The sequence below is a fragment of the Hetaerina americana genome, unplaced genomic scaffold (assembly GCF_022747635.1).
Source record: "Hetaerina americana unplaced genomic scaffold, ioHetAmer1.1.p SCAF_10, whole genome shotgun sequence".
Lineage (NCBI taxonomy): Eukaryota > Metazoa > Arthropoda > Insecta > Odonata > Calopterygidae > Hetaerina > Hetaerina americana.
The window spans coordinates 10284158-10299934 of NW_027286070.1; the positions used below are offsets into that span (position 1 = coordinate 10284158).

Genomic DNA, 15777 nt, shown 5'->3' on the forward strand with positions numbered 1-15777 from the left:
AAGGGTATCGAACTTATTGAACATCGCCGGGAAAAGTGTATAGAGCTGAAAGGAGATAATGTTGAAATATAAATACATTTTTCCCGAAAGTTTTGTGTTTTCTTTGTTAGGTCAGGTATTCCGGGACCACCCTTGTATGAACTTGCATTTTTTTCTACCTATTAACAATAACCAGGTAATAAAGAATATAAAACATGTCACAAACACATTCATCACAAATATTAACTTGCTATGAACCAGTGTAAACAACTTTGATATCTTTGTGCCAGAGTAATCTTCGAATTTCTGGCTTTCATTTCATCTTATAATTAAAGCCTAGGGCTCACTAATCAACTGAATCAATATTACTAAATAGTATGCCCTGTGAGTATCAATATCTGGAGCTCAGTTTGTTATCTGAAAGTACGAGGGTCATCCGGAAAGTAGTACCCGTTCGTGCCGCATGAAGTGCTGACGACGCGAGTAGCCGCTGGACGAGGTCAGATAGCTTCAGTGGCTTGTCTGCCTTCTCTGAGCCAAGTTGCGTGACGCTAGCATTGCCTGTGTTGTTTCTGTGATTGTTTACAATGTTTAAAAAAATTGAGAACGCCGCCAGTTGTGAAGTGAGGGCAGTGATTAAATTCCTCAATGCAAGAAACGTTCGCCCATGTGATATTCATCGCCAATTAAAGGAGGTGTATGGAGACAATGTAATGGACGAGTCGTCTGTTCGGCGGTGGTGTCGCAACTTCAACATGGGGAGGGGGAACACACACGACGATGAGCGTTCGGAGAGACCGTCTGTCATTACAGACCAACTGGTGAGCTCAGTTGACGAATTCGTGAGGAACGATCGGCGCGTCACAATTGATGACATCTGTGAGCATTTTCCCAATGTTTCTCGAACAATTGTTCATGAAATTGTTAAACACCATCTGCATTATGCAAAAATTTGTGCAAGATGGGTCCCTCGCGTATCTCAATGAGCTGGCGGCGAAGGACTATGCAGCAGGAATACAGAAACTTGTCACACGTTATGACAAATGCCTTAATTTGCTTGGAGATTATGTTGAGAAGTAGTTTAAAGTATCCTCTTTCAAATAAAATTTTTTATGTTTGTTAATATTTACTTTTGTGTCTTTATTTCACGAACGGGTACTACTTTCCGGATGACCCTCGTATGTCTAACATTTTTGCAATGAAAATTCACCGTAGAATGTTTCATTGTGTGGTTGATCATACAAAGGCTACTCCTAGTGTGCTAATTATTGTAGTTATATTTTTATGAACTCCATATTATTATTTGAATTACATCTATCATATTGAAAAAGAGGCACATTTTTGTAATCTTCTCCATGGGAATGTGTTTGATCAAAGATTATAGTAACTTGCACAAACTGATTGGTGTGTTGGGCTGGCTCCTGCAATGCTTCACCAATTGAATTCTATAAGTGTCATGTTTGAGAAATGTTGCAGAGAGAGTAAGAGGTAGGTTGATAACACCCAAGGCTACTTAGCGGTACCACTCAGTGGTTAGCATTTACCACACGGTGTGCAAGTAGAGAATGCCTTTAAATTCCACAACCAGTGGTGGGGACTGATCACACTCAGTCAGTGGCACTACACATTTGACCTCAAATGCTCATGTACCTCGGTGACATTGAAATGCATGTTAAAGAAAGGCCACCACAGTGCACCATCATGCAGTGACACTGTGTGGTCCATATGCTTATCATCTTTGGTGACCTGTAGTTGTACTTCATTTATTATCCCAAGACAGACTACAGGCCTGTAATTTATTATGATATGCTGATAAATATTATGCTGAATAGTAAAAGAACCATTCATATAGTTGGGAATAAAGGATTTGAAGAAGAATGAAGGATTTATAAGCAAGGCACGCACTTGATAAGCTCATGTTTCTTAAATATAAAATAACTATTATCCTTCAGGGGTTCAGTAAGCATATATTAGAGCAACACCTTTCAAACCAGGGTAAAAGAATGTTTATTTTTCTGCAATACGCTCAAGACCAGTGAAGTGACCAAAAACGTGAATTTTGATAATCAAACCTGGGTATTACCTATGCTTTTGTTGTTCTGCATCCTTATGAGGCATCTAGGAATCAACTGAAATATAATTACTTTTTGAAATTAAGGTCTCAATGATAAAGTTGGTTCTCATGGGTGTGATCCCAATATTTTTTTATACAGAATGAGATTTATGCCAAGAATGAAAGAATTGCGTGTGCAAAGACATCTTTGGTTTCTTTAACAGCTCATGCTTATAAAAATATGGTTCCACATTTATTCAAAGGCAATGCCTCTACCAACTTCAATCGAACTAACATCATGCTTTTAGGGCTAAAGACCATTAGTATGTGATCATTAGTAAATTTATCATCATTCAGCAGAAGGGATTCCTGTAACTTGCAGAATGGAAGGCACAATGTGTAATAGAGAAATTTTTAATGCAACTTCAAGAATTTTTGTTTCTTAAACAGCAATGTTTGCTGACTTTTTCTTGGTTCTTTTCCTTGTATATTGATTAAAACAAGAAATGAAATTTGTTTTCTCCAAGTCAATGACTTGGAGAATCATCCTAACAAGATATCATCATATGAAATCATGTGGCTGGGTGAAGTTTATTTATTTATTTTGCATTTTTCCGAAAAGAGCACTTTGACCTTTACATAGGACTTTGAACAATGATAAAACAACTTGACAATTACATACACCCAAGCCCTAGGTGGAGGAAAAACCACCTAGGTGGGAATCAAACCCGCGACCTCTTGGTTGGTAGATGAGGATGTTACACTGCTGCCACCAGCCAGTTACTGAATCTCATAAGGTGAAGCCAAAAATGAGATTTCTGAGGTAGCCAAGTCAATAAATTCAAACTAAAATAATCTTTATTCAATCAATTCCAGGATTTTACCATTAACTAAGATACATCATTAAATATGCCTTCAATTCATCCCCACATATAGTATTGATAACTTAAAATTTTTTTTAAATATCAAGGCATTCTTTGTATTAACAGATATGTTTTTGAATTCTCAAAGGAATACAATAAATCAATTGCAAAATTCAGTAATAATAGGTAGTTTATTTCTTATCACAAGGGTTTAACATATAAAATGTAAAACTTTAAAAAATTGAGATCTTCATACATTCTTGCACACTAAAAACTATGCAAAATGTCAAAATTTAAATCTTTAGGAAGTTTGGTTATGACTAGAATTTGAAAAGACTTCAAAAGGTATACCGACTGAAACGTCAGTTTAGAAAAAACCTATCAAGTATTGATTAATGTTGAGGATATATGATATATAAATATCCAAAATGGATATGATTAATTGTTTTTCTTCCCCCGTCTTCGCCTGAAAGCTACTGCTTGCCGAAGAAGCTCAGTATTCTCATCTTCAATGACTTCCGGTGGGTCCAAGAAACGTGGAGTAATCATTAGTCCAACCATAGTGAGAGCTATAAATGGAGGATTTTGATGAAATCATGGCATCAGGTGTAAATTTAATAATTAATCTAAAGAACTAAGCGTAATTGTTGAATGAATCCAATTACTTCTTTGAGATGAATTGAGTTTTTGTTTTGGTACCCAAAATTGTCACATTCAGTAGCAAATGGAACTCAAATTGCTTTACTTTTGCCAATGGACGTGCGTAATTAGACTCATTCATCTTTCATTATCTAGAAATTTCAAGTGTCCACTGCTTATGTATTTCATAAATATATATCATCTTTTTACTGGTTAAATAGTAAGGTTAAAACTAGCGGGAATAAAATACTAAAATATTTTTGATGAATATCTTTATTGGAAGCTTTGGATAACTATTGCATAATTATTAGAATTGGTACTTACCGTTTAGCACACAAGGGAAGAGAACGTAGAAGCCAAACACAGCAGTACCAAAGTAAAGAGATTCTGACAGATACAGAAGAATGGTTAACAGGAGGGAGCATACACCTAGACTGATGATCCTTGGTCAAAATAGATGCAATAGTCGAAAAAGGAATATGAGAGTTAAATCAAGATTAAATTACTGGAAATCGCTGGATTCACATGATACTTACGGTCTATAGTGGATGAATAAGGTACAATGTATCAAGATTAGCGATTTCAATACTGCGTATGCTCCTAAGACCCTAGGAAGCGAACTATCTTCTGTAATTGCATAAAGATCAATTAAATGTAAACATGACCTGTGAGAATAATACAATGTTTACCTCATTCAAACCCCAAATGTAAGTTTACCGGGCATATATAGGCCACCGCCAAGGAACGTGCGCTTTTCAATATAGCACCTTACAGCAGTTCCTATATCCATAAATGCAACAAATGCTATCCACCCTCGAAAGGTGTACATGAGCTTTTGATTAGACATTTCACTCTACGTCTTGCCCCAATAAAAACGAAATAAATGTACAACAACCACTTGGTAAGAACCTACACCCATCACTGCCGCACACTGCCGGTCGTGTTATCAAAATGCAGTGAAATATCGATTTAATGAAAAAGTTTACGGGCAAAGGTGTTAGAGTATCTTTACAAACTTATCAGTTCAGTCTTTCAGTTTGATATTAGGATGTAAAAATCAATTTGAAACGGTAGAAAAAAATGGAAGTACAATATTATGTCCATAGTTACTTGAATCACCATTCGTTACCTCTATCGAAAAGCGGTAGTGGATTAACTGTTTTTCATACTTTCCGTTCGTTGTGGCAACTGTTCAAAATAATTTTGTGGAGTCAACTAAAACGATTTACATTAGGATCCCGTGTGGACGTAGTATATATACAAACTTAGAGTGACTCTCTGCTCAAGTGATGTGCACTGGGAACTACTCTCCAAAACAATAATAATTAAGTTTACGGCATTAAGCTTTGAAGACATCTGCAGTTACAGCCGAGGTATGTATTTGTTTTATGAAATAACCCAAGGTAATCTGATGAAGAAAGTTAGTTTTGTGCAGAGTTTGAACAAAATCAGGGTGAAAAAATGTTTTCTGCTCGTTAGAATAAACGTCAAGCAGTTCTCCACGCAAGCTCCGGGGGGTTTCCGTCCAGTAAAGCTTATTATTTGATTGGATATGACTGATTTAGTTTATAAGGCAGCTAATTAATGAAAGGTTTCCTGGCCTGCTCCACATCACGGATATTAGCGTAAATCACGTAGATGAGAATATTTCAGTAACGTATTTGACCGCCTTGGACGAATAGCCTAAAACCCACAACAGAAGATCTATGTAGTTCAAACAGCAAATGATCTATTTACTGTCCATCGTATTATAAAAATTAAATCATTACTCTAATCTTACATTTTTATTAAAATACATTGATGGCATCAACAAACTGACGCAATTTGTTCCGAGTGATTGGTGCATACTTCTAAAAGTCACAAATGGCTCTGCAATAGAAATTTACAAATAATTCTTGTACGTTCAGGTTGTTGACTGCTTTGCATTATATTAAGATCTTTTAAAATCGTATACATTAGGTAATTGCCATTAGGTTTATAATTGCCGGCAGATATGCCAAATCCTCGCGAATCCGTCCATTCCAAATGTAAAAAAATGGTCTTTGGTAGAACTCTGTAATCTAAACTAACGACGAAAATGTGTATCAGAAAATTCATCAATTCTTCTACAAAATATTTGCGTTTTTTATTCCGTCAGCCATCCGTAATTTCAAATCTTACCTTAGCGCATTGCGCAATACGAACTTCAAATATGAGAAACAGGGTGATATGAAAACACAGGAGTTTAGGTTTTGCACCGGCTGTATACAGCTGAAGTTGAATTTTACCCTGAAAGACTGATTCTGAGTATATATAACCTCTCTATGCACACAGTAGGAAAAATATATTCTTTAGAAGAGTGTAAACTTGAACTTGAGTCAAGCCATTTTGACACTTTTCTAAAACCCTTATACGTAAGTTTCGTTGCATTGCAAAGTGAGCTTCATGAAGTATTTTTTGTGAGATTATAATTTAATTTTGGTCGTTTTTGTTTCCATAATGTTTTCATAATAGTCAGTGAAGAGATGTTTATCTAAATCAAAAGGAACGGTAACTACGGTCATATGATTACTATGGGGAGGGTCAACCCCAGCCGTACTCTTAATTGACATATAGTAGTGCTTCGACTGCCAAGCAGACCTCTTCGGCGAAGGAATGATGACATCTCGTTTGTAGTGTCTTATATTACTGAGTGTATTGTAACGTTCGAAAGGAGGGGAGGGGTGTTGATGGGAAATGTCGGGTGGAAGGGGAAGGTGTGAGGAATGGTCAGGGTGGGGATTTTTGTTATTTTTGGGTGGGGGGCTGGAAGCCGTTGCGCGGATTGTGGTGAAATAATTACAATGTAAGCCGAGTGATTTTTGAATGGTGATTATTTTGAGTGGGGTTATTCTTGTGTTTTTCTGAGGAGAATAAGAATGATGAGATGGGGCCCTGGCGAGGGTTCATGAGTTTATTCTTGGAGCAGTGGATGTGGATACTTTCATGGTAGTCTAAGAAGTGGTTCGGTACTGTGCTAATGAGTTTTAAATTTTTCAAATCAATGTTGTGTGAGTGTTGATGCATGTGCTCCACAATGCCGATCTTTCAGTATGACATAGTTTGTAGCAAGCCATGTGTTCTTAAAAACGTGTGAGAATATTTCTACCTGTTTCTTCCATGCACGATTGGTCACTTTCGGGACAACTTATCTCGTATATGCCTGATTTTTGGAGTGAATCAATGGGATCTTTTGGGTTTCCTGAAAGTGTTTTGAGTCTGTTGTTGGTGACGAATATAGAATTTCTATCATTTTTTTAAATCGGAGCGAGTCCTTTAGTCAGTGCGGGGTAAAAAGGTAATTTTAGGTATTTCTTTTCATCAGTGGGTAATAATGTGGTGCTGTCTTGAATTAGTTTTTTGTGTTTCTGTTTCTTGAGGATCTTATCGATGATGTTTGGATTGTAACCATTTATAGCGGCGGATCGTTTTATTACTCCAATTCTGAATGAAATTTTGCTTTGATCAATGTTAACGTGTCTATGGACTAGGGAATGAAATGTCGCGTGTTTGTGTGTATCATGTTCAAAATACGACTGATGTACAGGGTCGCACCCAAAAGTGGTAGGACTGATTTTCTCTGGCGCGAACGGAGCGGTGGAGGGGGGTCTGCCTGGCAGGGTAAGGGAAGGGGGCTCTTAGCAACAGACCAACACCAACCTCAGTCGCCTGCGGGCTGTCGTTGAGTGAGGACACCGTTTTTAGTGAAGCAAGTTTTTTGTCCGCGTCGAAAAACAAAATGAATCTGAAATTAGAGCAACGTTATTCCGTGAAGTTTTGTGCGAAACTCGGGAAGACGGAAACTGAGACCCTCGATATGATCAAGCAGGCTTATGGGGACACTGCCTTAAGCCGTTCCACAGTATTTGAGTGGCACAAGTTGTTTAAAGAGGGTAGGGAGCTCGTTGAAGACGACCATTGCTCCGGACGGCCGTCGACGGCAAGAACCGACACGAATGTGGACAGAGTGAGGACACTGCTGAACACAGATCGACGCTTAACCAGTGAAGAAATTGCAGACCAGTTGGATCTGTCTGCATCCAACGTCCAACGCATTATTTCACGGGATTTGGCCATGCGCAAGGTGTGCGCCAAGATGGTGCCGAAAATTCTGCCATGGCGCGCTCGCCGTCGGACAGCTCCTGGCCAAATGCGGCGTTGCCACGTTGCCGCACCCGCCCCATTCTCCCGATATGGCACCACCGGACTTCTTCTTCTTCCCCCTGATGAAAAGACAGCTCAAGGGACGACGTTTTGACTCGATAAAGGCCGTTCAAGAGGCTTCGACGAGGATCATCAACGGCATCCCCAAAGAAAATTTCCAGCGGGCGTACGGGGAATGGGAGCAAATCAGTCCTACCTCTTTTGCTGCGACCCTGTATGTTGCTGTTGGTGTGTGTGAGCTTTCTGCAAATTTCGAAGGAAAGTTTATTTGTACCAGTTCGGTTAACTCTGAAATCTAAGCACGGGAGGGATTGATTGGTTTCTAGAATTACGGCTGGGGTTGATCCTTCCTATTAAATGTGTAGATGAATTAGGTATATTTATAGAATATATATTCGTTGTTCGGAACGACTTTCACGCAATGCTAAGTAGCCAGTAAAACTCAAACAGAGAGAGGTTGGTAAAAGGGGACAGAATTTGCCCAGGGCTTAGGGGAAAGGATATTAAAAAATCAATGGTAACAATTCGTATTTTAAGTGATTTCTCATATCCAAGATTTCACACACCGGACTCCAAAATCACCTTCATTTACAACTTTTGGGTTAGCACTCGGAAGCATTGCCCAACAGGCAATGTTGAAGTCAATCACGAATATACATATTATTCGTGCAGACAATCTTCCAGAGCCCGCTGTACCTGTGGACCTAGAATGTAATTCCGTCGAACTGGCAGCCAATCGCTCTTCTTCAGAGGCTGAAAATATGGAGAGTTCTGTATACTCCATGGCTGTAAAGGCTTTAGATCAAGGCTTGCACTCGTATGAATAGGATGATCCCCGTAAAATAGTTTCAGAATTCGTCTTCAAGCAATTGTCCTTACGATTATTTCATCTGATCGGAGTCGAGCCGTAATTATAGCACTTTTAGCAAGTTCACGGAAGGTATTTTGCAAAAATAAGAAGTACTAAGGAAACTTAGTTCTAGTTACATTTCACAACATTACGGATTAATACTATTTTTATGTGAATTAAGACTATTACGTAATACAATATCACAATTATTACCGGTTCAAATTTAAATACTCGAAAGGAAACGGTCATGTTTATAATTCAACAACTTCATCTGAAAGTGATCCAATTGATGAAGGAGCAACGATGAGTTCAGTTCAAAATCAGAATGTTAACACGAATCAGATTGCCGGAGGATTTTTATTCAACCAAGAATGACCGCAAACATCCAGCGTCTACTCACCACTGATGGACCACGGGTTTCTCGGTTGAAAGGCTTAAATTTAACAGTTAGTAAATTAATATTTTTGGGAGGGAATAAATGTTTTCTATCTGCCCTACTTCAATTTTGTCCTGGGGGGTTGACGATCTGGAGGATAATACAGGTATGGTAGGTTTTGAATTCTTCGAGGTGATAATAATTCTTAATAAAGCAATAATTTTAGAGTGTAAAAATCAAAACTCCTTGATCGGGATTTTTACACTCAAATTCTAGCATTGTAATCCACATTTAGCGGATGACTCCGTGAAAAATTACTTAATAAACAGGACCTGCAACCTACCCATAAAATTTAAGTGTAATATTTTCGATTGTAGGGTCACGAGATGAAACTTCTTTTGTGTTAAACGCATTGATTTGCTATTCAACGTTTTTATTGCTTCTCTCTTGGGGGGATTTAAACATTAAAGAAATTAAATGCAATTAAATAGCATTTAATTCATGACCGAAGGGCTTGCGTTGTTCGGATTTCGTATTTCGCTGTATGCTTCCTTAAGACGATGACCAAATCCTCATGTGTGCTCATCCATATTATCCTTTCCAAAGTACTTACATCTCAGCGCAGGATTTACATTTTGTTTGTGATTGCGAAACAAGGAACATATGACGCGATTAAATTTCTCAAATGTGAAACGTTATTATAAAATGAAAAATATGCTGCAAACTAATAAAATTTCTTGTAGCGCCTCCGTTAGACTTATAGTTCATAAACGCTTTGATTATGATTACCATATGAATTAATTTGTGGAAAATGTTTTTTACAGAGCTAAGGAAGGAAAAAAGTGAAGACTTGAGGTACTTCCAACAGGATGCCGGGAACAATTGAAGGTAAAAACCTAGATTTACCTAATTGGCAAGTATTTCTATAAAATTGGAGCTAAATATTATTACCTTTTAGAATTTTGCAAATGGGTATGTCTCAGAAAGAATCCCAAGGGTGAACATTGCTTTAAAACCTTCAACAATGTGAACTCTACTCCCCAAAAAGCCCCAGAAAACTCATCGATTAAGTTAAAACTGATTTTTGAGAAAAGAACAGCATCTGCGCTCCACCTCAATTAATTTTAGCCCATTTCGTAGACTTTTCCTGTGTCTCCAAGTCATCTCTTGGAGTCAGAATGGCATCGGCATCAGCTATTTGATTATTATGAGAACCTACTAGTTTATACCGTTGTATTCTACGGAAAAATTCTTCCGTTATCATTTTAACAACTTTCATACGACTCGTATGGGTGAAGGCCATGGAATCTTTACAGCAACAACAATACGAACGACAGGGATTGCCTCTCACGTAAAAAAACTATACTACTTACCGAACAATTGTAATTTTGTTTAGTTAAATATTAAAGTCCGAAGATAGTACATTTCCAATAGTTCCACAGAATCATTTGATACACATGGGTATTCTGAAATGTAACAATTGTGACAAACTTGAAATATGACAAAGAGAAGTAGGTTAGGTAAAATGGATAGAATAGTTGAAAATTATAAAACTTGGGATAATTTAAGGAAGGAAATACAAAAACCATATTTTAAGGGGAGAAACGAACGCAGATTTGAAATAAAAATAAGAACACAAGAACAAACAGAAAAAAGTTTTAAATTTTAAATAGATGTATTGTGGATTGGAACTAGCTCCTGGAGAGTTGTTTGAGCCCTTTCCATCAAATGTTAGGAGTTTTAACAACACATGTAAGGCAGCCACTGGGCAAAGGACTGGGTGATAAACTCTGCAAAGTCTGTGAGCGATATTGGTGTGTATGCAATGCGGGCGGAGTGAGAAGTTGGACAGTGATAGTGGGTGATGTTTGACGGCAAGTGATTTTGGATGGGGTGTGATGTTGGCCAGCGTGATTTCGGTCGGGATGTGATGCTGGGCTGGTACTACTTTGCAATTTCCTTGATTATCCATGTAGCGGCTTAGTTTTGAGTTTTTTTAAAGATTGGGAGAATGATGGGGTTTTTAAATATAGCTTCTTTAATGTTCTGTACAAAATAAATCGCGATTCTAGGGACTTGTGTGTCACCTGACAATGCCTGTATGCACATATATCAATTAAAATAAAGTTTACTTCAACGTATAAACTGTATTTACCTGTTACGTTTTCGTAAAACTGCTCTTTAATTAGCTTTCGCCAATGAAAGAATGTGACTACGGGAGGGAACGGAAAGTGTGCGTACAGTTTTGCCCTTTTTATTTGAACATGCTATGTTAAATTAAGGAGACCATATTTGATGCAAAAACGATTCTAGATATTTTTCCTGGACATTTGTCTTTAAGATTGCTGCAAGAACCCAACAAGGATGCTGCTTACCCTGAGTAATTCAAAAAGTTTATTTGTTAACTTCTTTCTTCCAGTTCCTTTTGAAAACAACTTGTTATCGTGAAAGAGTATTCTTCCGAATAGTTTGGATACGGAAAATTTAGAGCCTGCATCATGTAAACAGAACTGGCAGAAAAGGCATGGGCAACATGTCAAGGCCTTTTTGAGTTTTATTTGCTCAAATTATGCTATATATAACTTTAAACAGGTAGCTGATAAATCACCATATATTTATAGCCGTGACGGATTTTAACACTTAGGTTCCACCCCGTGAGTCGCGAACTTTAAAGGCATCGCAAGGAGTTTCATGGGGATCACCGCGGTAATTCGTAGTTGTAATTATTTTTATAGCAAAGTTCTCCATAATGGTTATCTACGCTTATTTATATGCCAAACAAAAATATTCTAACTCTGAATTCAACATTAATTATTGACCTGACAAAGGTGCCTTTTTATGAATATATCGCGTCGCAGGAAACACGAACATTTTAAAAGGGAGTTACAACTCGCAAAAGGTCGCGAAACACTACAAAGGGGATTTGACGTTGTGGTGACAATCGAGACTTCAAGATACTTCTGAAATTTTCAAAACCAATGGCTTCATGCTTTATTCCAAACTAACAAGCCCATTCTAATAATATTCACAATTAGGGCCACTTCATCAAGTATCAAGAATCGATTACTGGAAACAAAATGTGTATTGTTCTCCATTGTGAAATTACTTCAATGTGTGGTTACAACACCCTTGTGTTGTTAGTTATTTTAGCTTTAGCGGATTATTGACCAAGTATTCGTATCGGATTTTGCATTTAATTGCATTCTATGGTTTCTTTTATCATATATCTGATTCCTCGAAAAATATTTGCCATGCGATGCAATGAATGCCATGCATTTATTTTCCCCTCCGAAACTTTGTATTGCGTTATTGGAGTTTGTGGTAAATTTAAATTTGTAGAAATAGTCATCCCTGTAAATAAATATATTGAAAAAACTTTTAGCGACAAGTAACTAAATAATAATTTCACAAGGATATCTACTTATTACGAGTGTATCATAGTCAGCGTCAAGAAGTGAAGAATAAAACAGGAATATCAAACAAGGTTCATCCAAACTTGGATTCGGATCTTCATCTTACTCTGATGTGAAAACCCTTGCATCAGGTGAAATAATGCCTTCATTTGCACTTTCTTTAGAATGTCCGTAAAATTTTTAAGGATATAATCTCCAATCATTGAAAACATCTAGAATAGTATTTGTTTTTCATTTTTCATAGTGGAATCTAACCTTTGGATGACGCAGGAACTTCGCGTAACGTTAGACATAAGATCTTTTTCAGTCGTGCTGTTTCTGAAGTTAACATCAAGATGAAATTTTCGGGGTAACGTATTTGTTTGCTAACGTTTTATTTCGGCAAGATTTTTTTGGTTTTAAAATGATATTTAATTCCATTAACTTTAAATTTCTTTTATTTTAAGCAATATTTTTCTTATCTTACCTTATCTCCAACCTTAAATGTGACGGAAGAATATCATAATGAATTTAATCTTCTTTGGAGGCTGGAGTTATAACGTGAAATTGGGGATGAGAGCGTACACAGTTACTTCTGGTAAGGTAATTCAGAGGATAATCTGTGGATATCCACATATTTTCGGCCAAAATTTATAAGTAAATCAGTGGCTATATCTATTTTTTTATTAGTTAAAAGTTGTAAGCAGTAAATAATTGCAAGACAAAAAAGGCAGGGGTAATTGAGCATCGAAGTACGAACTCGACAAACACTCATAGGATCCAAAAATATGTGTATATTCAAGTTCCATGCACAGCCTGAGATCAATAAATACCATTTAAGCTAACATATGGCTTAACCAATAGCATTGGTTTTTAGAATTGAATGTCATGGTCACTTTTGAAGCCACTAAAACCAACAACTGGCATCCAAAATATTCGAAAGTCAATATGCTAAACAAGAAAAGCCAACTGAAACAATAATTAGGCACGTGTAGCCTCTCAGGATTGTAATAATCGTTCATTTTTAGCCTGAGCATTTTTCACAGCCAAAAGTTTCGCAAAAAGCGAGGGTAGCAATTTGGGTAACTTGATTGGCAACTCAAATTGCCCTCTTGTCGATTGTTTTGCACATCCAAACTTTTAGAGTTGTTTTGTTACGAAATAAATCCAAACCCGAGTACATGCTGAATACTTGAATTTGCCCTTCTTGAGTCGTAAACCAACACCTCATTACGAAATAGAAGCAATCATTATTAACTGTCGCGTCTCAGACATAGACTGATATGGAACTTCACTTCCTCGTCCTCGCTTGCTCCCTCGCAACGGAGCGGCCCCCGAACGGTGGCCAAAGAACCTTCTGCAGCCAAAATGACCAAATAAATTAAGCACCCGGATTCTATCACACACGTACGTAACATCACGGGTCTAGCCACTCCCGTTAGGCATTCATACCATGAATTTAACACTGAGTTAAGTAAACGCCTCATTCGGGTCCCTGTCGACAGGGCTGTACGAGATCGGCCGCCCTCAGACGGACGGTTTTCCCGAGCTCAGATGTTGAGGCAGCGTAATTTCGTCGAGGGCAGGCTGGCGGTGAAGTGGTGGGCGTCAGCCGGGGCCGCCGCAGCCTCGTCACTCCCTTCTGCCGCCCCCGCTTCCTCAGCTAGAGACCTCTGCCCTCGCACCGCCAACCGCTCCCGAACCAGTCTCTCCAGCACGTAGAGATGGTCGTCTTTTGCCGATGGGAACTCCGTCCTCATGAAGCGTGCCAGGTTGAGGAGGTAGTCTGCGTTGGACCCGCTAGGCCCGTGGCATTCGGAGATCTGGTCCGCGATCGCCTCAAGCGGTGCCTTCCCGAGCCAGTATCGATTGTCCTCCATCGCGACATACATCACGACAGGGAACGGTCTGGCCTTTCGCGGTTCTGATTCCGGTGACGAGAAACCCGAGTCGGTGGATTCAGAACGGCGGTCGCTGAAGAATTTGGTGGCGATGGAAAATGGGGAAGTGTTGGCGAAGCTCGGCCGGTGTTTCATACCCGGTATGAAGGTCCCGTTCTTCTTCGCTTCTTCCTCGAGCCTCAGGCTGGCGAAGAGGTTTTGGGCGAAGAGCTGCTCCTTTGTGGGAGTGTCCTGCGTGTCGTCCGACGGCGACGGACTGTCGCCTCCCTTGGTCGACCTGGTGTGTCGTGGGGACGTGTGGCTGCTGTTCGGCTGGTGGGGATGGAAGAGGGTGCGCAGAGTGGCATAACCTCCCAACTTGCACTCCCTCTGGCTAAGATACGGTAGGGCTGCATCACCGGTGACGAGGAATGCTCTTCCCCAAACCACTTCCTGAGAGGAGAGACAGAGAGAAAAAAACGCCGTTCAACACAATCAATTTGCATCCAGGGTGGTATTCTAGTTAGGCGCCTGGCTAGGTACATATACGATATAAGTAACACAAATGGCACCGAAGCAGCGATATTTTGTAAGGGCTTACGCCCAACCATTTTGAATACTGGCTGGCCACAGTAATATCTCTCGGATGGAAGATTTCACCAGAATTTCCACAGAACGAAAGAATAATGGCGGGCTTTTTCCAAACAGAATGCTGCTATAGTTGCAAACAGATTGGAACAAGTGTTCTCAAGATCGGTGATGACACTCTTGTTATCGGCTGAATATCCTTATCTCAGAAAATATAAAATATTACAGAATAATGTATCATTTGAAGAATTGAACTCCTTGTTTACGAGTTTTCCATGAACGTTTTGTTTAAGTTAGCTGTGGTACACGTGTTTATCGCGTAAATTTATGAATATTAAAAAAATCGATATTAAATGTAAATAAGTATAAAGCACGGCTTTTTGAGATGTTGAGCATTTTTTAATTATTCATTATATTGGTTTCTTAAGACATTCTCTCTGTATATGGCTGTCAGTCGGAAATTAGCCGTTACTCCGGCTAGAAGACCACTTTTGGACGGTTTTCGCCTCCCTAGGAAGACAATCGACTGTTGTCTTGGACGTACATACCATCGTGTGGCTTACAGTGTCCTTACACTATTTATGTCCATGTCAACTAATGCATCAAAGGAGGGAATGTGGAACGTGACTTTTCGACGAACAATATTAGGCAAGATTATTCAAAACTTTCTTCATTTTATTAACACACTCGTACTGCATGAAAAGCCTTAATTTTTACTAGAAATAAAATTATACACAAAATTAATATTTTGTATCGAAGAATTTTTCAAAGCATCTAGTTATGCAATAGCTTTAATTTGTGCTATTTTTCACAATTAAATATCTTTAAACAATTCATCTAGGGAAAGAGCATTCACCTAGGCAAAGATCTTAACGGAATAGGAATTTATTTTGTGTTTTGTAGAATAGGTACTCGCAGTAGCAACGGTTGGGCAAGAGGAATATATTGTGTGTTTTAAGAATTTATGTATATAAT

General features: G+C 38.5%; 2 protein-coding genes across 2 annotated transcripts in view; both read right to left on the bottom strand.

Moving 5' to 3' along the window:
• Positions 1–2659: 2659 nt before the first annotated feature.
• On the bottom strand, positions 2660–4848 carry LOC139698144 (ergosterol biosynthetic protein 28 homolog). Its single transcript, XM_071597071.1, has 4 exons — positions 4252–4848; positions 4071–4161; positions 3859–3977; positions 2660–3464 (listed from the first exon to the last, which is right to left on the bottom strand). The coding sequence occupies exons 1-4, from the start codon at positions 4379–4381 to the stop codon at positions 3334–3336; spliced, it is 471 nt and encodes a 156-aa protein (XP_071453172.1). The 5' UTR covers positions 4382–4848; the 3' UTR covers positions 2660–3333.
• An 8136-nt stretch (positions 4849–12984) lies between these two features.
• The window catches only part of LOC139699988 (uncharacterized), a 29091-nt gene continuing 26298 nt past the window's right edge, over positions 12985–15777 (bottom strand). The window contains exon 4 of the mRNA XM_071598405.1: positions 12985–14667. Within this exon, the coding sequence (XP_071454506.1) occupies positions 13885–14667 (783 nt within the window). The 3' untranslated portion in view covers positions 12985–13884. The remainder of the gene's footprint in view (positions 14668–15777) is intronic.

Bases quoted from the DNA above. Each gene is read 5' to 3' on its own strand.
- LOC139698144 (XM_071597071.1), bottom strand. From the start codon at position 4,381: ATGTCTAATCAAAAGCTCATGTACACCTTTCGAGGGTGGATAGCATTT. The intron at 3,978-4,070 runs GTAAGTATCATG...ATTTTGACCAAG, and splicing joins TTATTCATCCACTATAGACC to GATCATCAGTCTAGGTGTAT. The intron at 3,465-3,858 runs GTAAGTACCAAT...CTCCATTTATAG, and splicing joins CTTCCCTTGTGTGCTAAACG to CTCTCACTATGGTTGGACTA.